Genomic DNA, 24589 nt, shown 5'->3' with positions numbered 1-24589 from the left:
GGTGTAGAGGACAGATGGTAGGCCTATATGTAGGTTAGTGTGTAGAGGAGAGATGGTAGGCCTATATGAAGGTGTAGAGGACAGATGGTAGGCCTATATGTAGGTTAGTGTGTAGAGGAGAGATGGTAGGCCTATATGTAGGTTAGTGTGTAGAGGAGAGATGGTAGGCCTATATGAAGGTGTAGAGGAGAGATGGTAGGGCTATGTGAAGGTGTAGAGGAGAGATGGTAGGGCTATGTGAAGGTTAGTTTGTAGAGGAGAGATGGTAGGCCTATATGAAAGGCAATATGGGTCTTCAATGAGTTGGCTAGTGTGCAGTGCAGTGTGTGTATATGGGTAGTTAATATTAACTAGTGCAGTGTGTGTATATGGGTAGTTAATATTAACTAGTGCAGTGTGTGTATATGGGTAGTTAATATTAACTAGTGCAGTGTGTGTATATGGGTAGTTAATATTAACTAGTGCAGTGTGTGTATATGGGTAGTTAATATTAACTAGTGCAGTGTGTGTATATGGGTAGTTAATATTAACTAGTGCAGTGTGTGTATATGGGTAGTTAATATTAACTAGTGCAGTGTGTGTATATGGGTAGTTAATATTAACTAGTGCAGTGTGTGTATATGGGTAGTTAATATGAACTAGTACAGTGTGTGTATATGGGTAGTTAATATTAACTAGTGCAGTGTGTGTATATGGGTAGTTAATATGAACTAGTGCAGTGTGTGTATATGGGTAGTTAATATTAACTAGTGCAGTGTGTGTATATGGGTAATTAATATGAACTAGTGCAGTGTGTGTATATGGGTAGTTAATATGAACTAGTGCAGCGTGTGTATATGGGTAGTTAATATGAACTAGTGCAGTGTGTGTATATGGGTAGTTAATATTAACTAGTGCAGTGTGTGTATATGGGTAGTTAATATGAACTAGTGCAGCGTGTGTATATGGGTAGTTAATATGAACTAGTGCAGTGTGTGTATATGGGTAGTTAATATTAACTAGTGCAGTGTGTGTATATGGGTAGTTAATATTAACTAGTGCAGCGTGTGTATATGGGTAGTTAATATGAACTAGTGCAGTGTGTGTATATGGGTAGTTAATATTAACTAGTGCAGTGTGTGTATATGGGTAGTTAATATGAACTAGTGCAGTGTGTGTATATGGGTAGTTAATATGAACTAGTGCAGCGTGTGTATATGGGTAGTTAATATGAACTAGTGCAGTGTGTGTATATGGGTAGTTAATATGAACTAGTGCAGTGTGTGTATATGGGTAGTTAATATGAACTAGTGCAGTGTGTGTGTATATGGGTAGTTAATATGAACTAGTGCAGTGTGTGTGTATATGGGTAGTTAATATGAACTAGTGCAGTGTGTGTGTATATGGGTAGTTAATATGAACTAGTGCAGTGTGTGTATATGGGTAGTTAATATTAACTAGTGCAGTGTGTGTGTATATGAGTAGTTAATATTAACTAGTGCAGTGTGTGTATATGGGTAGTTCATATTAACTAGTACAGTGTGTGTATATGGGTAGTTCATATGAACTAGTGCAGTGTGTGTGTATATGGGTAGTTAATATGAACTAGTGCAGTGTGTGTATATGGGTAGTTAATATGAACTAGTGCAGTGTGTGTATATGGGTAGTTAATATTAACTAGTGCAGTGTGTGTATATGGGTAGTTCATATTAACTAGTACAGTGTGTGTATATGGGTAGTTAATATGAACTAGTGCAGTGTGTGTATATGGGTAGTTAATATGAACTAGTGCAGTGTGTGTATGGGTAGTTAATATGAACTAGTGCAGTGTGTGTATATGGGTAGGTAATATGAACTAGTGCAGTGTGTGTATATGGGTAGTTAATATGAACTAGTGCAGTGTGTGTATGGGTAGTTAATATGAACTAGTGCAGTGTGTGTATATGGGTAGTTAATATGAACTAGTGCAGTGTGTGTATATGGGTAGTTAATATGAACTAGTGCAGTGTGTGTATATGAGTAGTTAATATGAACTAGTACAGTGTGTGTATATGGGTAGTTCATATTAACTAGTGCAGTGTGTGTGTATATGGGTAGTTAATATGAACTAGTGCAGTGTGTGTATATGGGTAGTTAATATGAACTAGTGCAGTGTTTGTATATAGGTAGTTAATATGAACTAGTGCAGTGTGTGTATATGGGTAGTTAATATTAACTAGTGCAGTGTGTGTATATTTGTAGTTAATATTAACTAGTGCAGTGTGTGTATATGGGTAGTTAATATGAACTAGTGCAGTGTGTGTATATGGGTAGTTAATATGAACTAGTGCAGTGTGTGTATATGGGTAGTTAATATGAACTAGTGCAGTGTGTGTATCTGGGTAGTTAATATGAACTAGTGCAGTGTGTGTATATGGGTAGTTAATATTAACTAGTACAGTGTTTGTATATGGGTAGTTAATATTAACTAGTGCAGCGTGTGTATATGGGTAGTTAATATGAACTAGTACAGTGTTTGTATATGGGTAGTTAATATGAACTAGTGCAGTGTGTGTATATGGGTAGTTAATATTAACTAGTGCAGTGTGTGTATATGGGTAGTTAATATTAACTAGTGCAGTGTGTGTGTATATGGGTAGTTAATATTAACTAGTGCAGTGTGTGTGTATGGGTAGTTAATATGAACTAGTGCAGTGTGTGTATATGGGTAGTTAATATGAACTAGTGCAGTGTGTGTATATGGGTAGTTAATATGAACTAGTGCAGTGTGTGTATATGGGTAGTTAATATGAACTAGTGCAGTGTGTGTATATGGGTAGTTAATATTAACTAGTGCAGTGTGTGTATATGGGTAGTTAATATTAACTTGGGCAGCGTGTGTATATGGGTAGTTAATATTAACTAGTGCAGTGTGTGTATATGGGTAGTTAATATGAACTAGTGCAGTGTGTGTATATGGGTAGTTAATATTAACTTGTGCAGTGTGTGTATATGGGTAGTTAATATTAACTAGTGCAGTGTGTGTATATGGGTAGTTAATACTAACTAGTGCAGTGTGTGTATATGGGTAGTTAATATTAACTAGTGCAGTGTGTGTATATGGGTAGTTAATATTAACTAGTGCAGTGTGTGTATATGGGTAGTTAATATTAACTAGTGCAGTGTGTGTATATGGGTAGTTAATATTAACTAGTGCAGTGTGTGTATATGGGTAGTTAATATTAACTAGTGCAGTGTGTGTATATGGGTAGTTAATATTAACTAGTGCAGTGTGTGTATATGGGTAGTTAATATTAACTTGGGGGTTTGGTTCGTGTGGACCAGAGCCGTTGTATCAGTAGGGCCCTGATGAAAAGTAGTGCACTACATAGGGAATAGGGTGCCATCCCTGATGAAAAGTAGTGCACTACATAGGGAATATGGTGCCAGCCCTGATCTAAAGTAGTGCACTACATAGGGAATAGGGTGCCAGCCCTGATCTAAAGTAGTGCACTACATAGGGAATAGGTTGCCAGCCCTGATGAAAAGTAGTGCACTACATAGGGAATAGGGTGCCATCCCTGATGAAAAGTAGTGCACTACATAGGGAATATGGTGCCAGCCCTGATCTAAAGTAGTGCACTACATAGGGAATAGGGTGCCAGCCCTGATCTAAAGTAGTGCACTACATAGGGAATAGGGTGCCAGCCCTGATGAAAAGTAGTGCACTACATAGGGAATAGGGTGCCAGCCCTGATGAAAAGTAGTGCACTACATAGGGAATAGGGGGCCAGCCCTGGTCTAAAGTAGTGCACTACATAGGGAATAGGGTGCCATCCCTGATGAAAAGTAGTGCACTACATAGGGAATAGGGGGCCAGCTCTGATGAAAAGTAGTGCACTACATAGGGAATAGGGGGCCAGCTCTGGTCTAAAGTAGTGCACTACATAGGGAATAGGGTGCCATTTGAAACGGGCCTTAACTCTGTGATCTCTACAAGTTACTGTCAATCGTAGCGTTAGATGGCTTCTGAGGAGAGAGACACGTATTGGTTCCTGATCTCCTCATCCCTCTAGCTGGGAACCTCTGATCTGGATCGGGTGTGTCTGTGTGTCTGTGTCTGTGTCTGTGTCTGTGTGTGTCTGTGTGTGTGTCTGTGTGTCTGTGTGTGTCTGTCTGTCTGTGTGTCTGTGTGTGTCTCTGTGTGTGTGTGTGTGTGTGTGTCTGGTTTACTAGAGGCTTTTGAATTCAATCTGCTTATAAATCTTCCATAATGAGTCCTCCGTCTCAGGGGATGTGAGGGGAAACTTTGAGGAAGACTGTCAGTTATTATCTTTTTAAAAAACAAATCAAACCAGGCTTGTATTATTCAATCAGATTAGGAACGTCAGTCAACAGAAACCCTCAGTCATCACAGATCCATCTGATCTCCTTTCTACTTAGGTGGCTACTAATGTCAACAAAACAGTTTGATTCTCTGCCCTTGACTCTTTCTGTCTCGTGTAAAATGGTCCTTCCTCAGGGTGACGTGTAAATGGCCCTTCCTTCCTCAGGGTGACGTGTAAAATGGCCCTTCCTTCCTCAGGGTGACGTGTAAAATGGCCCTTCCTTCCTCAGGGTGACGTGTAAAATGGCCCTTCCTTCCTCAGGGTGACGTGTAAAATGGCCCTTCCTTCCTCAGGGTGACGTGTAAATGGCCCTTCCTTCCTCGGGGTGACGTGTAAATGGCCCTTCCTTCCTCGGGGTGACGTGTAAAACGGTCCTTCCTTCCTCAGGGTGACGTGTAAATGGCCCTTCCTTCCTCAGGGTGACGTGTAAAACGGCCCTTCCTTCCTCAGGGTGACGTGTAAAATGGCCCTTCCTCAGGGTGACGTGTAAATGGCCCTTCTTTCCTCAGGGTGACGTGTAAATGGCCCTTCCTTCCTCGGGGTGACGTGTAAAACGGTCCTTCCTTCCTCAGGGTGACGTGTAAATGGCCCTTCCTTCCTCAGGGTGACGTGTAAATGGCCCTTCCTTCCTCAGGGTGACGTGTAAAATGGCCCTTCCTTCCTCAGGGTGACGTGTAAATGGCCCTTCTTTCCTCAGGGTGACGTGTAAATGGCCCTTCCTTCCTCAGGGTGACGTGTAAAATGGCCCTTCCTTCCTCAGGGTGACGTGTCGGTGAAGTCATCTGTTCATCCCTGACGTGTCTCCTGGAGTGGAGAGCTGGACTGTCACTGACGTGTCTCCTGGAGTGGAGAGCTCGACTGTCACTGACGTGTCTCCTGATTGGAGAGCTGGACTGTCACTGACGTGTCTCCTGATTGGAGAGCTGGACTGTCACTGACGTGTCTCCTGATTGGAGAGCTCGACTGTCACTGACGTGTCTCTTGATTGGAGAGCTGGACTGTCACTGACGTGTCTCCTGGAGTGGAGAGCTCGACTGTCACTGACGTGTCTCCTGATTGGAGAGCTGGACTGTCACTGACGTGTCTCCTGATTGGAGAGCTGGACTGTCACTGACGTGTCTCCTGATTGGAGAGCTCGACTGTCACTGACGTGTCTCTTGATTGGAGAGCTGGACTGTCACTGACGTGTCTCCTGATTGGAGAGCTGGACTGTCACTGACGTGTCTCCTGATTGGAGAGCTGGACTGTCACTGACGTGTCTCTTGATTGGAGAGCTCGACTGTCACTGACGTGTCTCTTGATTGGAGAGCTGGACTGTCACTGACGTGTCTCTTGATTGGAGAGCTGGACTGTCACTGACGTGTCTCCTGATTGGAGAGCTCGACTGTCACTGACGTGTCTCCTGATTGGAGAGCTCGACTGTCACTGACGTGTCTCCTGAGTGGAGAGCTCGACTGTCACTGACGTGTCTCCTGATTGGAGAGCTGGACTGTCACTGACGTGTCTCCTGGAGTGGAGAGCTCGACTGTCACTGACGTGTCTCCTGATTGGAGAGCTCGACTGTCACTGACGTGTCTCCTGATTGGAGAGCTGGACTGTCACTGACGTGTCTCCTGATTGGAGAGCTCGACTGTCACTGACGTGTCTCCTGATTGGAGAGCTCGACTGTCACTGACGTGTCTCTTGATTGGAGAGCTGGACTGTCACTGACGTGTCTCCTGATTGGAGAGCTGGACTGTCACTGACGTGTCTCCTGATTGGAGAGCTGGACTGTCACTGACGTGTCTCCTGATTGGAGAGCTCGACTGTCACTGACGTGTCTCCTGAGTGGAGAGCTGGACTGTCACTGACGTGTCTCCTGATTGGAGAGCTGGACTGTCACTGACGTGTCTCCTGATTGGAGAGCTCGACTGCTCTGACGTGTCTCCTGATTGGAGAGCTGGACTGTCACTGACGTGTCTCCTGATTGGAGAGCTGGACTGTCACTGACGTGTCTCCTGATTGGAGAGCTGGACTGTCACTGACGTGTCTCCTGATTGGAGAGCTGGACTGTCACTGACGTGTCTCCTGATTGGAGAGCTGGACTGTCACTGACGTGTCTCCTGATTGGAGAGCTGGACTGTCACTGACGTGTCTCCTGATTGGAGAGCTGGACTGTCACTGACGTGTCTCCTGATTGGAGAGCTCGACTGTCACTGACGTGTCTCCTGAGTGGAGAGCTGGACTGTCACTGACGTGTCTCCTGAGTGGAGAGCTGGACTGTCACTGACGTGTCTCCTGATTGGAGAGCTGGACTGTCACTGACGTGTCTCCTGATTGGAGAGCTGGACTGTCACTGACGTGTCTCCTGATTGGAGAGCTCGACTGTCACTGACGTGTCTCCTGATTGGAGAGCTTGACTGCTCTGAGGAGAACAGCCACTTAAAAAGAAGCTCATCTCTGCAAGTCTGTTGTGGCACCCTGTTTTTAAAAAGGCCTCGTTGTTCAGTGCCCTGCCATTACGAGCTACATCACGTCTGCATTATTCAGTAACGCTCCTGACAAACGCCGCCCTAATGCGCTCGGCGCCCGGGCCGTGGTGACACAGTGAATCAGGCGCGGCGCGGATGAGCTTTCTCCCAGACACCCCAGGGGGAAAGCCAATCACGTCGGCTCATGCCAGGGTTGGATGGGAGGCAGGGCTCGGGCGATTGGTTCAGCTTCGCTGCACACCAGTGACCCGGACGCCAGCAGATGTCCTCTGAGATCAGGTGGAGATCTCTTGAACCCGGTTCAGTTCTGCAGGCGGTGCCTCCTCCCCTCAAGTGTTGGGGAAATAGATAGTTACATATCACAGTATTATATAGATATTTGACTTCCCAAGTATCGGTTGAATAAATGGATGTTACTGTAGGTAGCATGCTAGCCTGCTGAAACTGGTGTCTCCCTCCCTGCCTACCTCCCTGCTCTCCCTACCTGCTCTCCCTACCTGCCTCCCTGCTCTCCCTCCCTGCTCTCCCTACCTGCTCTCCCTCCCTGCTCCCCCTGCTCTCCCTCCCTGCTCTCCCCCCCTGCTCTCCCTCCCTCCCTCCCTGCTCTCCCTCCCTGCCTCCCTGCTTTCCCTCCCTGCTCTACCTCCCTGCTCTCCCTCCCTGCCTCCCTGCTCTGCCTCCCTGCTCTGCCTCCCTGCTCTCCCTCCCTGCTCTGCCTCCCTGCTCTCCCTCCCTCCCTCCCTGCTCTCCCTCCCTCCCTGTCTGTCTGTCTGGCACATCGCTCCTGATCTGTTGAGTCTGACCCGCTGACTGATGTTTAAAACCTCCCAGACATCCCATCTTTGTGACTGCCAAGCCGTGTGTTCATCTAGCCTGCAGTCCCTCCACCCTGGACGGACAGGGCCAAGCCGTGTGTTCATCTAGCCTGCAGTCCCTCCACCCTGGACGGACAGGGCCAAGACGCATCATGTAGAGGAGAAACACGCGATGATACCTGAATGTACATCCTGGAATTTTACCTCTGACTTGATTTACAAATCACGCAAAATTAGGTCGGACAAAATGTCTCTTTGTGTTTAGGTTCGCTGACTGTCACCACACTGGAACAGTATAGGACTGTATATGTACTGCTGTGTGTTTTTGTAGTCTTTAAATATTCTGACCCATTTTCTGATCTGATGCCTACATTTAAGTGCAACAGAAGCAACTTGTTTGATCACCGTACAAAAAGCAAACCTGGCACAGATCCTATGTTCCCTAATCCTTCTGTATATAGAGATGTTTGAGACCTGGCACAGATCCTTTGTTCCCTACTCCTTCTGTATATGGCGATGTTTGAGACCTGGCACAGATCCTATGTTCCCTACTCCTTCTGTATATAGAGATGTTTGAGTGCTGTGGTACAGGATGGAAACCCATCTGATTCTACTTTGTCCCTAATCCTTCTGTATATAGAGATGTTTGAGACCTGGCACAGATCCTATGTTCCCTAATCCTTCTGTATATAGAGATGTTTGAGACCTGGCACAGATCCCATGTTCCCTAATCCTTCTGTATATAGAGATGTTTGAGACCTGGCACAGATCCTATGTTCCCTAATCCTTCTGTATATAGAGATGTTTGAGACCTGGCACAGATCCTATGTTCCCTAATCCTTCTGTATATAGAGATGTTTGAGTGCTGTGGTACAGGATGGAAACCCATCTGATTCTACTTTGTCCCTTTTCAGTCTTCTGTGTTGCAGGTTTCTCTTGCTGCTGTCTCAGTACAGGAAGCCCATTGGGTTGTGAGTTGCTGTGGTTTGCAGGACCAGATGTGTGTTCTACAGCTGGCAGTCAGAACTGGCTGTGAATACTGTTTTGAAATCATTTCATATCATTTATCTGTGCTTGATTGAGCTCGCCTGGCACAATTGACCAATAGAACAGTCCCTAAATGACTAAAGGATAAATATTCTGGTGAACGTACTGATGGAAACTCTGAGTAGGCTATTGGATAGATTCTCTAATAGTATTTGATCCCAGATCTGGCATTTCCTCTCCTCTGTGGTACAGTCAGTCATCCAGCCAGTCATCCAGTCAGCCAGTCATCCAGCCAGTCATCCATCCAGCCAGCCAGTCATCCATCCAGCCAGCCAGTCAGCCAGGAAGAGAGCTGCTGTTGAAAGATAAATGTCCTCTCTAAGTGTCAGAGGCCCTGCTGCTAAATGTCCGCTACTCCACACTGTGCTGTGAACCACATGGGGCAGAAAGAGGATGAGCTCACAGTGCTGCTCTTCTCTCTCTCCTCCTTTCCCTCCTCCTCTCTCTCTCTCCTCCTCCTCTCTCCTCCTCCTCTCTCTCCTCCTCCTCTCTCTCTTCTCCTCTCTCTCCTCTCCTCTCTCTCCTCTCTCTTCTCCTCCTCTCTCCTCTCTCTTTTCCTTTCTCTTCTCCTCCTCTCTCTTCTCCTCTCTTCTCCCCCTCCTTCCCCAACTCCACCACCTCCCTCTCCACTGCTCCTTCTGGTCCTCCTCCACCACCTCCCTCTCCACTGCTCCTTGTGGTCCTCCTCCATCACCTCTCTCTCCACTGCTCCTTCTGGTCGTCCTCCACCACCTCACTCCCCCCTGCTTCTTCTGCCCTCTCTCTCCCTCTCCTGCAACTCCACCACCTCTCACTCCTCCTCCTCCACCACCTCCCTCTCCCCTTCCTCCTCATCCACCTCATCCTCCTAGGTATTAAGCTCACATTACCCACCCACCCAGCCAGCCAGCCAGCCAGATGGAAATGGGCCACTCACACTAACGCCTGACTAACACCTGACCTTTACATTTCAGCATCTTAAAGGTTGAGGTTAAGTGCCCATCAACGCTCTCACAATTAACTTGACAGTAAAGAGGATAATATGTAATCCGTCACGTGACACCATCCTCATTGGTGACACTGTGGCTCTGTGTATAGAGTAGACAGGAACACCTCTACTGGCCAATCACCAGAGTGGATTAGATACCTGGTTATCTAGTACAGACAGGAACACCTCTACTGGCCAATCACCAGAGTGGATTAGATACCTGGTTATCTAGTGCAGACAGGAACACCTCTACTGGCCAATCACCAGAGTGGATTAGATACCTGGTTATCTAGTACAGACAGGAACACCTCTACTGGCCAATCACCAGAGTGGATTAGATACCTGGTTATCTAGTGCAGACAGGAACACCTCTACTGGCCAATCACCAGAGTGGATTAGATACCTGGTTATCTAGTACAGACAGGAACAACCTCTACTGGCCAATCAAACAGTAGTTAGATGGGCAGCTTGTTTCAGCAGGCCTCATTAGTAATAGTAGTTAGATGGGCAGCTTGTTTCAGCAGGCCTCATTAGTAACAGTAGTTAGATGGGCAGCTTGTTTCAGCAGGCCTCATCAGAAACAGTAGTTAGATGGGCAGCTTGTTTCAGCAGGCCTCATTAGTAATAGTAGTTAGATGGGCAGCTTGTTTCAGCAGGCCTCATTAGTAACAGTAGTTAGATGGGCAGCTTGTTTCACCAGGCCTCATCAGAAACAGTAGTTAGATAGGCAGCTTGTTTCAGCAGGTCTCATTAGAAACAGTAGTTAGATGGGCAGCTTGTTTCAGCAGGCCTCATTAGAAACAGTAGTTAGATGGGCAGCTTGTTTCAGCAGGCCTCATTAGTAACAGTAGTTAGATGACCAGCTTGTTTCAGCAGGCCTCATTAGAAACAGTAGTTATATGGGCAGCTTGTTTCAGCAGGCCTCATTAGTAACATTAGTTAGATGGGCAGCTTGTTTCAGCAGGCCTCATTAGTAACATTAGTTAGATGACCAGCTTGTTTCAGCAGGCCTCATTAGAAACAGTAGTTAGATGGGCAGCTTGTTTCAGCAGGCCTCATTAGTAACAGTAGTTATATGGGCAGCTTGTTTCAGCAGGCCTCATTAGTAACATTAGTTAGATGGGCAGCTTGTTTCAGCAGGCCTCATTAGTAACAGTAGTTATATGGGCAGCTTTTTTCAGCAGGCCTCATTAGAAACAGTAGTTATATTGGCAGCTTGTTTCAGCAGGCCTCATTAGTAACATTAGTTATATTGACAGCTTGTTTCAGCAGGCCTCGTTAGTAACAGTAGTTATATTGGCAGCTTTTTTCAGCAGGCCTCATTAGAAACAGTAGTTATATTGGCAGCTTGTTTCAGCAGGCCTCAATAGTAACATTAGTTAGATGGACAGCTTGTTTCAGCAGGCCTCATTAGTAACAGTAGTTAAATGGTCAGCTTGTTTCAGCAGGCCTCAATAGTAACAGTAGTTAAATAGGCAGCTTGTTTCAGCAGGCCTCAATAGTAACAGTAGTTAGATGGTCAGCTTGTTTCAGCAGGCCTCAATAGTAACAGTAGTTAAATAGGCAGCTTGTTTCAGCAGGCCTCAATAGTAACCGTAGTTAGATGGGCAGCTTGTTTCAGCAGGCCTCATTAGTAACAGTAGTTAGATGGGCAGCTTGTTTCAGCAGGCCTCATTAGAAACATTAGTTAAATAGGGTTCTGGTTGCCAGCGGTGGATTTTATTTGTCCCCTCAAGTTTTATAAAAATGTTTTTGACATAAAATACTGAAAACACCAGCAAATCAGCTCCAAGGGATTTTAATTTAGGAAATCTGTTCCCAAGTATTCCCACGTATAGTAGAGATGTACAAGGTTTGAAATGATTATGTTTCTGACAAATATTATATCTGTTTGAGCTTCTTGCGGTTAATTCGCAGTCTTACAAAATATTTGTAATTATGTTCCGGTCCCCGGACTAACTGCACAAGAAGAAACATGCGGGTGGGCTGAATCTAGTTAAAGATCCCCTGGTCTAGACGGAAAAAGTCGAGGAAATTATTTATTCAACACCTTCAGTTAAGAAAAGCCAGAGGTTGTATTTCAGCAGGTGTCAGTAATGTAGTGATATTGGAGAATGGTCTGCTATTGACTGACAGACAGGCTGTAGATGTTAGATACGTTCCAAAGGGCTCCCCTATACCTTACGTAGTGCCCTCTAGTGCCACACAGTGGTGTGCTCATAATACCCATAAAACCTAGCGGTCAAACAATAGTTTTTCCACCATTTTCATTTTATTCATTGATAAAAGTCACCTTGTCCTAGAGAGATTTACGTGGTTATCAAAACGTCACGCCGGGGTAAGTCGTCACGAAACACAGCCCTTATTTTAAGTGTTTCTCAAATCCCCCTACGGGGAAAATTTATGGTAGAAAAACGATTGGAACCGTTTCCTTGTTTGACCGCTAGGTTTTATGGGTATTATGACTCATACTGTTGTAATCTATGGGCCCTGGTCAAAAGTAGTACGTGCTAAAGAAAACAGCAACAAAATGGTGTGACCTTCCTTAGCCACCGTTGGCCCTCCCTGTATTAACCCCCGTCATGTCTCCCTGTATTAACCCCCGTCGTGTCTCCCTGTATTAACCCCCGTCGTGTCTCCCTGTATTAACCCCCGTCGTGTCTCCCTGTATTAACCCCCGTCGTGTCTCCCTGTATTAACCCCCGTTGGCCCTCCCTGTATTAACCCCCGTCGTGTCTCCCTGTATTAACCCCCGTCGTGTCTCCTTCAGGAAGGCCCAGGAGCAGGATAAGAAGGTGGTGGTAGCTGGATGTGTTCCCCAGGCCCAGCCCAGGATGGACTACCTTAAAGGACTCAGCATCATCGGGGTAAGTCTCCGCCATCTCTCCCTTGTGGTATGTATGTGTGGTGGAGGGTGTTTTCAGGGCGAAACACAAGATGAATTCAAAACGTGGCAGTTAAACAAAGTTCTGTCCTCCACATTAGACTGTAGACCACAGTTGGGCTCAATTCTAGTTCATTCAGGAATTTAGTTAAATCCCTACTAGGAAATGGATTCATTTCCAATTCAACTGACTGGAGTTGAAACGGAATGGATACCAATTCTGCTCGAGACAGCTCACTGAAAGACTTCTAATGCCTGTTGCTGCTCTGAGGCCGGTTGCTGTTGCTGCTGCTGCTCTGAGGCCGGTTGTTGTTGCTGCTGCTGCTCTGAGGCCGGTTGTTGCTGCTGCTGCTGCTCTGAGGCCGGTTGTTGTTGCTGCTGCTGCTCTGAGGCCGGTTGTTACTGCTGCTGCTCTGAGGCCGGTTGTTGTTGCTGCTGCTGCTCTGAGGCCGGTTGTTGCTGCTGCTGCTGCTCTGAGGCCGGTTGTTGCTGCTGCTGCTGCTCTGAGGCCGGTTGTTGTTGCTGCTGCTGCTCTGAGGCCGGTTGTTGTTGCTGCTGCTGCTCTGAGGCCGGTTGTTGTTGCTGCTGCTGCTCTGAGGCCGGTTGTTGCTGCTGCTGCTCTGAGGCCGGTTGTTGCTGCTGCTGCTCTGAGGCCGGTTGTTGCTGCTGCTGCTCTGAGGCCGGTTGTTGCTGCTGCTGCTCTGAGGCCGGTTGTTGCTGCTGCTCTGAGGCCGGTTGTTGTTGCTGTTGCTCTGAGGCCGGTTGTTGTTGCTGTTGCTCTGAGGCCGGTTGTTGTTGCTGCTGCTCTGAGGCCGGTTGTTGCTGCTGCTCTGAGGCCGGTTGTTGTTGCTGCTGCTCTGAGGCCGGTTGTTGTTGCTGCTGCTCTGAGGCCGGTTGTTGCTGCTGCTCTGAGGCCGGTTGTTGTTGCTGCTGCTGCTGCTGCTGCTCTGAGGCCGGTTGTTGTTGCTGCTGCTCTGAGGCCGGTTGTTGCTGCTGCTCTGAGGCCGGTTGTTGCTGCTGCTGCTCTGAGGCCGGTTGTTGCTGCTGCTGCTCTGAGGCCGGTTGTTGCTGCTGCTGCTCTGAGGCCGGTTGTTGCTGCTGCTGCTCTGAGGCCGGTTGTTGTTGCTGTTGCTCTGAGGCCGGTTGTTGTTGCTGCTGCTCTGAGGCCGGTTGTTGCTGCTGCTCTGAGGCCGGTTGTTGCTGCTGCTGCTCTGAGGCCGGTTGTTGCTGCTGCTACTCTGAGGCCGGTTGTTGCTGCTGCTACTCTGAGGCCGGTTGTTGTTGCTGCTGCTGCTCTGAGGCCAGTTGTTGTTGCTGTTGCTCTGAGGCCGGTTGTTGTTGCTGCTGCTGCTCTGAGGCCGGTTGTTGCTGCTGCTGCTCTGAGGCCGGTTGTTGCTGCTGCTACTCTGAGGCCGGTTGTTGTTGCTGCTGCTCTGAGGCCGGTTGTTGTTGCTGCTGCTGCTCTGAGGCCGGCTGTTGTTGCTCTGAGGCCGGTTGTTGCTGCTGCTGCTGCTCTGAGGCCGGCTGCTGCTGCTGCTCTGGGGCCGGTTGTTGTTGCTGCTCTGAGGCCGGTTGTTGTTGCTGCTGCTGCTCTGAGGCCGGCTGTTGTTGCTCTGAGGCCGGTTGTTGCTGCTGCTGCTGCTCTGAGGCCGGCTGCTGCTGCTGCTCTGGGGCCGGTTGCTGCTGCTGCTCTGAGGCCGGTTGTTGTTGCTGCTGCTGCTCTGAGGCCGGTTGTTGCTGCTGCTGCTCTGAGGCCGGTTGCTGCTGCTGCTGCTGCTGCTCTGAGGCCGGTTGCTGCTGCTGCTGCTGCTGCTGCTCTGAGGCCGGTTGCTGCTGCTGCTGCTGCTGCTGCTGCTCTGAGGCCGGTTGCTGCTGCTGCTCTGAGGCCGGTTGTTGAATGTCCTTTAATCTACTGCGTCTACTCCAGTATTTACTCTGCCAACCGTGGTTTCTTCTATGAGGGATTTCTAAACATGACCTAACAAGGTCTAATATTTGAGGGAGTGAGTCAGTGTGTGAGGTGTGACTGCTTCTGTGTTCCCGAAGAGTCCTTCTCATATTGATATTGGTTGGCCTACAGTCAGTCAGGCACGCAGGCTAACAACAAGGTCTGTTGTCTAATAATAAGTGACTGAGATGGGACAGGTGCTGGATGGCAGTTAACTAGACCACGCCTTCTTTCAGTTACACCAGTCATCTTATGCAAATGTTCCAGGGTGGTTTTGCATATTCTAGAACTCCGCCAAACGACGTTGACATTCCTGTGGTTCTGGAACCGTCAAGGAGAACTAAAGGGTGCTTCCCAAATCGCACCCTATTCCCTATACAGTGCATGACTTTAGTCCAGGACCCATATGGGCTCTGCTCTAAAGTAGTGCACTATATAGGGAGTAGAGTGCCATTTAGGGGACACACTAAAGCTACATGGAAAATAGAAGAAGCGATCTGCAATCTACACACATTGAAAGTCCTACAGTAATGAATTCACCAGCTGTTTTCTTTAAGCCTGGGGGTCGACATGAATGGCATTGTATATTGAGTTTAAATGCATTATTCATGAAATAGTAGGTTTAACATAACATGGGACATTGATGTTTATTAAGGGGACATACAGCCAGGCACAATATTGAATATAGAAATGACCTTAGTGATAATATCCATGTATTGATTTCATATGAAAGAGTCGTACAAGCAGGTATTATCCATGTTATGTACTTTACATAAGAGTTGATGATTCTGAGAATCCAGAGAGTAGCCCTTCTTTAAAATGGACGCTTGATGAAAAAGGTAACGTTGCTCTTTTGAAAGGCTGGATGATGTTTGAAATAGTTGTATTGTTGGCGTTGGTCTCCGGGGGAATATTTCATGTGATTTCAATGTTTGTTTCGACTCTTATTGTTTATCTGATGCAATTTCACTTAAGCTCTTAATACAATGACAAAAACAAGGCTGACGTGGGTTATATTTACCCATAACAACCCTCCCTGAGTGGATTCAGTTCAGTCAGTCATTTCCCTGAACGTATTATACAACTGCAGTTAACAAGAGATCCTCAGATAGACACGCTAGGCTGTTTCCTGCCTCGACCTCACTGCCTTTACTTTCCCTGCTGCAGAACATCAGACTGTTCTACTGGGACAGGCCTATGCTACGGTCTGCTTCTCCCTGCCGCTGCTCCTAGGCCCCATAATGCAACACTCGGAACAGTTGTACTTAGACTTCTATCCCATGAAGGCAGTTGATCCCCAGCGGTATCGACCGGCCCTCTCTCAACCGTTGGTTATGACATCACCTCAGAAAACCACCAGGAGTTGGACTCTCCCTAAAGTACTTCCCTCTTAGTCTTTCTACCCGCCGACAGCAGAACAATATCCTAGTGCCTAGTCCCTCCCTCCCTCCCTCCCTCCCTCCCTCCCTCTCTCTCTCTCTCTCTCTCTCTCTCCTTCTCTTTCGGTTTATCCACCCAGGTGTGCTTTACTACTGAGAGAAATTAAAGATAAATGTCATATCAGCAGAGCTAGCGATCACTGAGCGACGGGGCAGCGAGAGAGGAGAGCAGACTCTTCTAAAGAAACTCTGGCTCAGCGGGCCTCCTCTCTCTCCTCTTTGACTCTTTGCTTTCTCTGCTTTTAAATGAAGATGAAAGAGGTCTGCAGACTTAAGTACAGTCTTCCTGAAAGACTATTGATCATAGCGAACGGCGGGGCAGCAAGGCGGCAGGGGATGAGAGACGTAGTGAGCGGGGTTAGCCTTAGTGCTAGCTGTTCATCTTTATGGGGGATGAGAGACAGTGAGAGGGGTTAGCCTTAGTGCTAGCTGTTCATCTTTATGGGGGATGAGAGACAGTGAGAGGGGTTAGTGTTATGGGGGGATGAGAGGGGTTAGCCTTAGTGCTAGCTGTTCATCTTTATGGGGGATGAGAGACAGGGAGAGGGGTTAGCCTTAGTGCTAGCTGTTCATCTTTATGGGGGATGAGAGACAGGGAGAGGGGTTAGCCTTAGTGCTAGCTGTTCATCTCTATGGGGGATGAGAGACAGTGAGAGGGGTTAGTGTTATGGGGGGATGAGAGGGGTTAGCCTTAGTGCTAGCTGTTCATCTTTATGGGGGATGAGAGACAGGGAGAGGGGTTAGCCTTAGTGCTAGCTGTTCATCTTTATGGGGGATGAGAGACAGGGAGAGGGGTTAGCCTTAGTGCTAGCTGTTCATCTTTATGGGGGATGAGAGACAGGGAGAGGGGTTAGCCTTAGTGCTAGCTGTTCATCTTTATGGGGGATGAGAGACAGGGAGAGGGGTTAGCCTTAGTGCTAGCTGTTCATCTTTATGGGGGATGAGAGACAGTGAGAGGGGTTAGCCTTAGTGCTAGCTGTTCATCTTTATGGGGGATGAGAGACAGTGAGAGGGGTTAGCCTTAGTGCTAGCTGTTCATCTTTATGGGGGATGAGAGACAGGGAGAGGGGTTAGCCTTAGTGCTAGCTGTTCATCTTTATGGGGGATGAGAGACAGGGAGAGGGGTTAGCCTTAGTGCTAGCTGTTCATCTTTATGGGGGATGAGAGACAGGGAGAGGGGTTAGCCTTAGTGCTAGCTGTTCATCTTTATGGGGGATGAGAGACAGGGAGAGGGGTTAGCCTTAGTGCTAGCTGTTCATCTTTATGGGGGATGAGAGACAGGGAGAGGGGTTAGCCTTAGTGCTAGCTGTTCATCTCTATGGGGGATGAGAGACAGTGAGAGGGGTTAGCCTTAGTGCTAGCTGTTCATCTCTATGGGGGATGAGAGACAGTGAGAGGGGTTAGCCTTAGTGCTAGCTGTTCATCTTTATGGGGGATGAGAGACAGGGAGAGGGGTTAGCCTTAGTGCTAGCTGTTCATCTTTATGGGGGATGGGAGGTATTAGGGTTAGCGCTACCTGTTAGTTTCTCATCTCCTAGCTCAGCGTGTCGGCCGCAGGAGCACCGGAGGGTCCAAATGACAGCTGCCCCCTGCTGGCGCTGAGCCCTCTGCTCTGCTCTCTGTAGTCCTCACACGTATGGATGGACTGCCCACGCGGACACACCTCACACAGTCACAGGCAGAGACAGTTGGCCCTGACCCCAGCTTGGAACCTGGCTTATAGTAGTGAGAGAGTAGGTGGTTTGGAAGAACTGGGATGGGGAAGGGGGACGGGCTGCTTTCTAGATCTAAGGTGACTCTATCTGTCGATCCCTCCCAAGTCTCTAAACAGACTCCCTGGTCTCTAAACAGCCTCCCAGGTCCCTAAACAGCCTCCCGGGTCCCTAAAACAGATTCCCTGGTCCCTAAAACAGTCTCCCTGGTCCCTAAAACAGACTCCCTGGTCCCTAAACAGCCTCCCTGGTCTCTAAACAGACTCCCTGGTCTCTAAACAGACTCCCTGGTCTCTAAACAGCCTCCCAGGTCCCTAAACAGACTCCCTGGTCCCTAAAACAGACTCCCTGGTCTCTAAACAGCCTCCCAGGTCCCTAAACAGCCTCCCTGGTCTCTAAACAGCCTCCCAGGTCCCTAAACAGACTCCCTGGTCTCTAAACAGACTCCCTGGTCTCTAAACAGCCTCCCAGGTCCCTAAACAGCCTCCCAGGTCCCTAAACAGACTCCCTGGTCTCTAAACAGCCTCACAGGTCCCTAAAACAGACTCCCTGGTCTCTAAACATACTCCCTGGTTTCTAAACAGACTCCCTGGTCTCTAAACAGCCTCCCAGGTCCCTAAACAGCCTCCCTGGTCTCTAAACAGCCTCCCAGGTCCCTAAACAGACTCCCTGGTCCCTAAAACAGACTCCCTGGTCTCTAAACAGCCTCCCAGGTCCCTAAACAGCCTCCCAGGTCCCTAAACAGCCTCCCAGGTCTCTAAAACAGACTCCCTGGTCCCTAAACATACTCCCTGGTCTCTAAACAGACTCCCTGGTCTCTAAACAGACTCCCTGGTCTCTAAACAGCCTCCCAGGTCTCTAAACAGCCTCCCAGGTCCCTAAACAGCCTCCCAGGTCCCTAAAACAGACTCCCTGGTCTCTAAACAGCCTGCCAGGTCCCTAAACAGCCTCCCAGGTCCCTAAAACAGACTCCCTGGTCTCTAAACAGCCTCCCAGGTCCCTAAACAGCCTCCCTGGTCTCTAAACAGCATCCCAGGTCCCTAAACAGCCTCCCAGGTCCCTAAACAGCCTCCCTGGTCCCTAAAACAGCCTCCCTGGTCCCTAAAACAGCCTCCCTGGTCCCTAAAACAGCCTCCCTGGTCCCTAAAACAGCCTCCCTGGTCCCTAAAACAGCCTCCCTGGTCCCTAAAACAGCCTCCTTGGTCCCTAAAACAGCCTCCCATGTCCCTAAAACAGCCTCCCATGTCTCTAAACAGCCTCCCAGGTCTCTAAACAGCCTCCCTGGTCCCTAAAACAGCCTCCCTGGTCCCTAAAACAGCCTCCCTGGTCCCTAAACAGCCTACCATGTCTCTAAACAGCCTCCCATGTCTCTAAACAGCCTCCCAGGTCTCTAAACAGCCTCCCTGGTCCCTAAACAGCCTCCCTGGTCCCTAAACAGCCTCCCTGGTCCCTAAACAGCCTCCCTGGTCCCTAAACAGCCTTCTCTTGAAATGGAAATACAGTTATCGTCTGTATTTATGTACTTCATCTACAATCTATATTTACATTATTATATTGGTCAGTACATTATATTGGTCGGTACATTATTATATTGTCAGGACATTTACATTATTACATTGGTCGGTACATTATTACATTGGTCGGTACATTATTATATTGGTCGGTACATTATTATATTGGTCGGTACATTATTATATTGGTCGGTACATTATTACATTGGTCGGTACATTATTATTGGTCGGTTGTTGTTATATTGCTGTTGTCTCTATGTACCTGAGAGTAATGCTGTGGTCTCTGTCACTGAGAGTAATGCTGTGGTCTCTGTGTCACTGAGAGTAATGCTGTGGTCTCTGTCACTGAGAGTAATGCCGTGGTCTCTGTCACTGAGAGTAATGCCGTGGTCTCTGTCACCGAGAGTAATGCTGTGGTCTCTGTCACTGAGTAATGCTGTGGTCTATGTCACTGAGAGCAATGCTGTGGTCTCTATGTCACTGAGAGTAATGATGTGGTGTCTGTCACAGAGTAATGCTGTGGTCTCTGTCACTGAGAGTAATGCCGTGGTCTCTATGTCACAGAGAGTAATGCCGTGGTCTCTGTGTCACTGAGAGTAATGCTGTGGTCTCTGTCACTGAGAGTAATGCTGTGGTCTCTGTGTCACTGAGAGTAATGCTGTGGTCTCTGTCACTGAGAGTAATGCTGTGGTCTCTGTGTCACTGAGAGTAATGCTGTGGTCTCTGTCACTGAGAGTAATGCTGTGGTCTCTGTGTAATTTGACCGGTATAGCAGTACAGAAGGTTTTTAAAGTGGAGCCACCGAAAGGGTAGCAGTGCATCCTACACACACACACATACACACACACATACACACACACACACACACACACACACACACACACACACACACACACACACACACACACACACACACAAAGAGAAACAAACTCTGCTAGTCTCAGCCCCTTCTGCCTCTCTCCCGCTGCTCAGAGTGGACACAGATTGCTGTCCCATTAGGAGCAAATTGATTTTCATTTCCGTGCTTATCATGCACATAACTGCTGCGAGACGGGAGAGGCCTTGGATGTGTCCCACATGCCACTCTGTTCCCTATAGTTCTAAGGTCTGTTATTGTTCTATAAAGGGAATAGAGTGCCATTTGGGATAGGGGGGGGGGGCGTAGCGCTTGTTTGTCCCATCCATCCTCCAGGCGGTACCCTCTGCCCCGCTGCACTCTGCCCAGGGACGGGGAGGGGGTAATGGGGCTCCAGGCCCATCGAGGCCTGGGGGTGGGCCCTGGACGGGAGCGGAGGCCTGCTAGACCCAACTATTTAACTGAGGGGTTTGCAGCAGGACACAACTGATACACATTTCCTTTTAATAGATCAGATTTTACAATCTCTGGTTCCCCAGGCAGAAATAACACAGTGGAGAAGGGGAAACTGCGGGAGAGGAAAAAACGGAGGGAGATTGGCTCATGCAGAAATAACACAACAGAAGAGAGGAGAGGGGGAAACGGAGGAGGGAAACGGAGGGTGGAAAAGGAGGAGGGAAACGGAGGGTGGTGGAAAAGGAGGGTAGAAACGTAGGGTGGAAATGGAGGGTGGAAAAGGAGGAGGGAAACGGAGGGTGGAAAAGGAGGAGGGAAAAGGACGAGGGAAACGAAGGGTGGAAAAGGACGAGGGAAACGGAGGGTGAAAAAGGAGGGTAGAAACGTAGGGTGGAAAAGGAGGGTGGTGGAAAAGGAGGGTAGAAACGTAGGGTGGAAAAGGAGGAGGGAAACGGAGGGTGAAAAAGGAGGGTAGAAACGGAGGGTGGAAAAGGATCAAAACGGAGCAAGAAGTTGCGCTGCGTAGAAGCTCTTCTCTCTTTCGGGGCGTCGTTCTCAGTCCAGACCCCTGGTCCTCCTGTCTATCAATAGGAGATTGAATTTGAATTGAATTGAATCCGATTGAATCCTATATGATTGTTGTTGGATGTGGTTGTAGCTCTGTGTCACACTGTGTTTATGTTTCACTGTTTCAGAAGCAGTGTGTGTATTTTACGCTGTTGTTTTGGTTGTGATTTGGGGTTGATGGTGTTTCCTGCAGTTATGAGTTTAGGAATGAAATGTAAAACAGTGTCAAGGCCAACGGAGTCTAAATGAGCTGTGTGCATAGAAGGAGAAGCTGGTTTTACCTTGCAGTTATTCACATGGACATGTTTCATATCGCTGTTTAGCTGTGGCTCCCTAGTTGTAGTGTGGTTAGTAGAGGGGGACACGGACCCGTCTCCTCTCTCTACTAACCCGTCTCCTCTCTCTAGTAACCCGTCTCCTCTCTCTACTAACCCGTCTCCTCTCTCTAGTAACCCGTCTCCTCTCTCTACTAACCCGTCTCCTCTCTACTAACCCGTCTCCTCTCTACTAACCCGTCTCCTCTCTACTAACCCGTCTCCTCTCTACTAACCCGTCTCCTCTCTCTACTAACCCGTCTCCTCTCTCTACTAACCCGTCTCCTCTCTACTAACCCGTCTCCTCTCTCTACTAACCCATCTCCTCTCTCTACTAACCCGTCTCCTCTCTCTAGTAACCCGTCTCCTCTCTCTAGTAACCCGTCTCCTCTCTCTACTAACCCGTCTCCTCTCTCTACTAACCCGTCTCCTCTCTCTACTAACCCGTCTCCTCTCTCTACTAACCCGTCTCCTCTCTCTACTAACCCGTCTCCTCTCTGTAGTAACCCGTCTCCTCTCTGTAGTAACCCGTCTCCTCTCTCTAGTAACCCGTCTCCTCTCTCTACTAACCCGTCTCCTCTCTCTACTAACCCGTCTCTCAGCAGTCTAATGGCTTGAGGGGTAGAAGCTGTTAAGGGGCCTTTTGGTCCCAGACTTGCCGTGCTTAGAGAGAGATCCCTGGCTATGTTGTCATCTACCACTGTGTTGTTCCTCCCATCTTTCTGTTATGTTATTATTGTTTCTCTCTGTATTGTTGGGAAGGACCCGTCAGTCAGCATTTCACTGTTAGTCTACATCTGTTTACAAAGCATTTCACCGTCAGTCTACACCTGTTTACAAAGCATTTCACTGTCAGTCTACACCTGTTTACAAAGCATTTCACTGTCAGTCTACACCTGTTTACAAAGCATTTCACTGTCAGTCTACACCTGTTTACAAATCATTTCACTGTTAGTCTACACCTGTTGTTTACAAAGCATTTCACTGTTAGTCTACACCTGTTTACAAAGCATTTCACTGTCAGTCTACACCTGTTGTTTACAAAGCATGTGACTAATCTGTGTCTCCCTCTCTGTCTCTCTCTTTCTCTCTGTCTCACTCTGTGTGTTTTCTAACCCTGTCCTCTGTGTTTTCTAACCCTGTCCTCTGTGTGTTTTCTAACCCTGTCCTCTGTGTGTTTTCTAACCCTGTCCTCTGTGTTTTCTAACCCTGTCCTCTGTGTGTTTTCTAACCCTGTCCTCTGTGTGTTTTCTAACCCTGTCCTCTGTGTTTTCTAACCCTGTCCTCTGTGTTTTCTAACCCTGTCCTCTGTGTGTTTTCTAACCCTGTCCTCTGTGTTTTCTAACCCTGTCCTCTGTGTTTTCTAACCCTGTCCTCTCTGTGTTTTCTAACCCTGTCCTCTGTGTGTTTTCTAACCCTGTCCTCTGTGTGTTCCAGGTTCAGCAGATTGACCGTGTGGTGGAGGTGGTGGACGAGGCTGTTAAAGGTGAGACACGTAACCGTCACGTAACCGTCACGTGACCGTGGGCGTTCCAGGGTTTCTTAACGTGTTATTATAGCGTCATGTTCTCATGTTATTATCCCGTTAGTCTCATACCACAGCGGTTTATGTGGCCAGTAACTGACCTTGTTTGTTGGAAAGGTTTTACAGGAAGCCTCAGTTGAATTGAAGAATGGATAGTCATTAACATCAGAGTCCCTGTTCAACCAGACCTCCTTCAGTCCAGGATAGTCATTAACATCAGAGTCCCTGTTCAACCAGACCTCCTTCAGTCCAGGATAGTCATTAACATCAGAGTCCCTGTTCAACCAGACCTCCTTCAGTCCAGGATAGTCATTAACATCAGAGTCACTGTTCAACCAGACCTCCTTCAGTCCAGGATAGTCATTAACATCAGAGTCCCTGTTCAACCAGACCTCCTTCAGTCCAGGATAGTCATTGACATCAGAGTCACTGTTCAACCAGACCTCCTTCAGTCCAGGATAGTCATTAACATCAGAGTCACTGTTCAACCAGACCTCCTTCAGTCCAGGATAGTCATTAACATCAGAGTCGCTGTTCAACCAGACCTCCTTCAGTCCAGGATAGTCATTAACATCAGAGTCCCTGTTCAACCAGACCTCCTTCAGTCCAGGATAGTCATTAACATCAGAGTCCCTGTTCAACCAGACCTCCTTCAGTCCAGGATAGTCATTAACATCAGAGTCACTGTTCAACCAGACCTCCTTCAGTCCAGGATAGTCATTAACATCAGAGTCCCTGTTCAACCAGACCTCCTTCAGTCCAGGATAGTCATTGACATCAGAGTCACTGTTCAACCAGACCTCCTTCAGTCCAGGATAGTCATTAACATCAGAGTCACTGTTCAACCAGACCTCCTTCAGTCCAGGATAGTCATTAACATCAGAGTCGCTGTTCAACCAGACCTCCTTCAGTCCAGGATAGTCATTAACATCAGAGTCACTGTACAACCAGACCTCCTTCAGTCCAGGACATTTATCTGTTTATGATTGAAATACATTGTCAAATTTCCCCTTTCAATGTTTTATTTTCTAATTTATTTCACCTTTATTTAACCAGGTCGGCCAGTTGAGAACAAGTTGTCATTTACAACTGCGACCTGGACAAGATAAAGCAAAGCAGTTCGACACACAGAGTTACACATGGGATAAACAAACATACAATCAATAACACAATAGAAAAATCTATATACAGTGTGTACAAATGTAGAAGAGTAGGGAGGTAAGGCAATAAATAGGCCGTAGTGGCAAAAAATAATTACAATTTAGCAATTAACACGGGAGAGACAGATGTGCAAGTAGAGATACTGGGGTGCAAAAGAGCAAGAGGGTAAGTAATAATATGGGGATGAGGTAGTTGGGTGTGCTATTTACAGATTGGCTGTGTACAGGTACAGTGATCGGTAAGCTGCTCAGACAGCTGATGCTTAAAGTTACAGAGGGAGATATGAGTCTCCAGCTTCAGTGATTTTTGCAGTTCGTCCCAGTCATTGGCAGCAGAGAACTGGAAGGAAAGGCAGCCAAAGGAAGAATTGGTTTTGGGGGTGACCAGTGAGATATACCTGCTGGAGCGTGTGCTACAGGTGGGTGTTGCTATGGTGACCAGTGAGCTAAGGCGGGGCTTTACCGAGCAAAGACTTATAGATGACCTGGAGCCAGTGGGTTTGGTGATGGATATGTAGTGAAGGCCAGCCAACGAGAGCATACAGGTCGCAGTGGTGGGTAGTATATGGGG

The 24589-nt window shown here is 47.8% G+C and overlaps 1 protein-coding gene across 1 annotated transcript in view; it reads left to right on the top strand.

The window, feature by feature from the left end:
• Nucleotides 1-24589, top strand: part of LOC120047348 (threonylcarbamoyladenosine tRNA methylthiotransferase-like) — a 317214-nt gene that overhangs the window by 185202 nt on the left and 107423 nt on the right. Inside the window, exons 5-6 of the mRNA XM_038992872.1 lie at nucleotides 12417-12513; nucleotides 22771-22819. Coding sequence (XP_038848800.1) covers nucleotides 12417-12513; nucleotides 22771-22819 — 146 coding nt within the window. The remainder of the gene's footprint in view (nucleotides 1-12416; nucleotides 12514-22770; nucleotides 22820-24589) is intronic.

The sequence above is a fragment of the Salvelinus namaycush genome, chromosome 5 (genome assembly GCF_016432855.1).
Source record: "Salvelinus namaycush isolate Seneca chromosome 5, SaNama_1.0, whole genome shotgun sequence".
Taxonomy (NCBI): Eukaryota; Metazoa; Chordata; class Actinopteri; order Salmoniformes; family Salmonidae; genus Salvelinus; species Salvelinus namaycush.
Note: the sequence above shows the minus strand (reverse complement) of the source record. Positions and strands in the feature narration are given on the sequence as shown.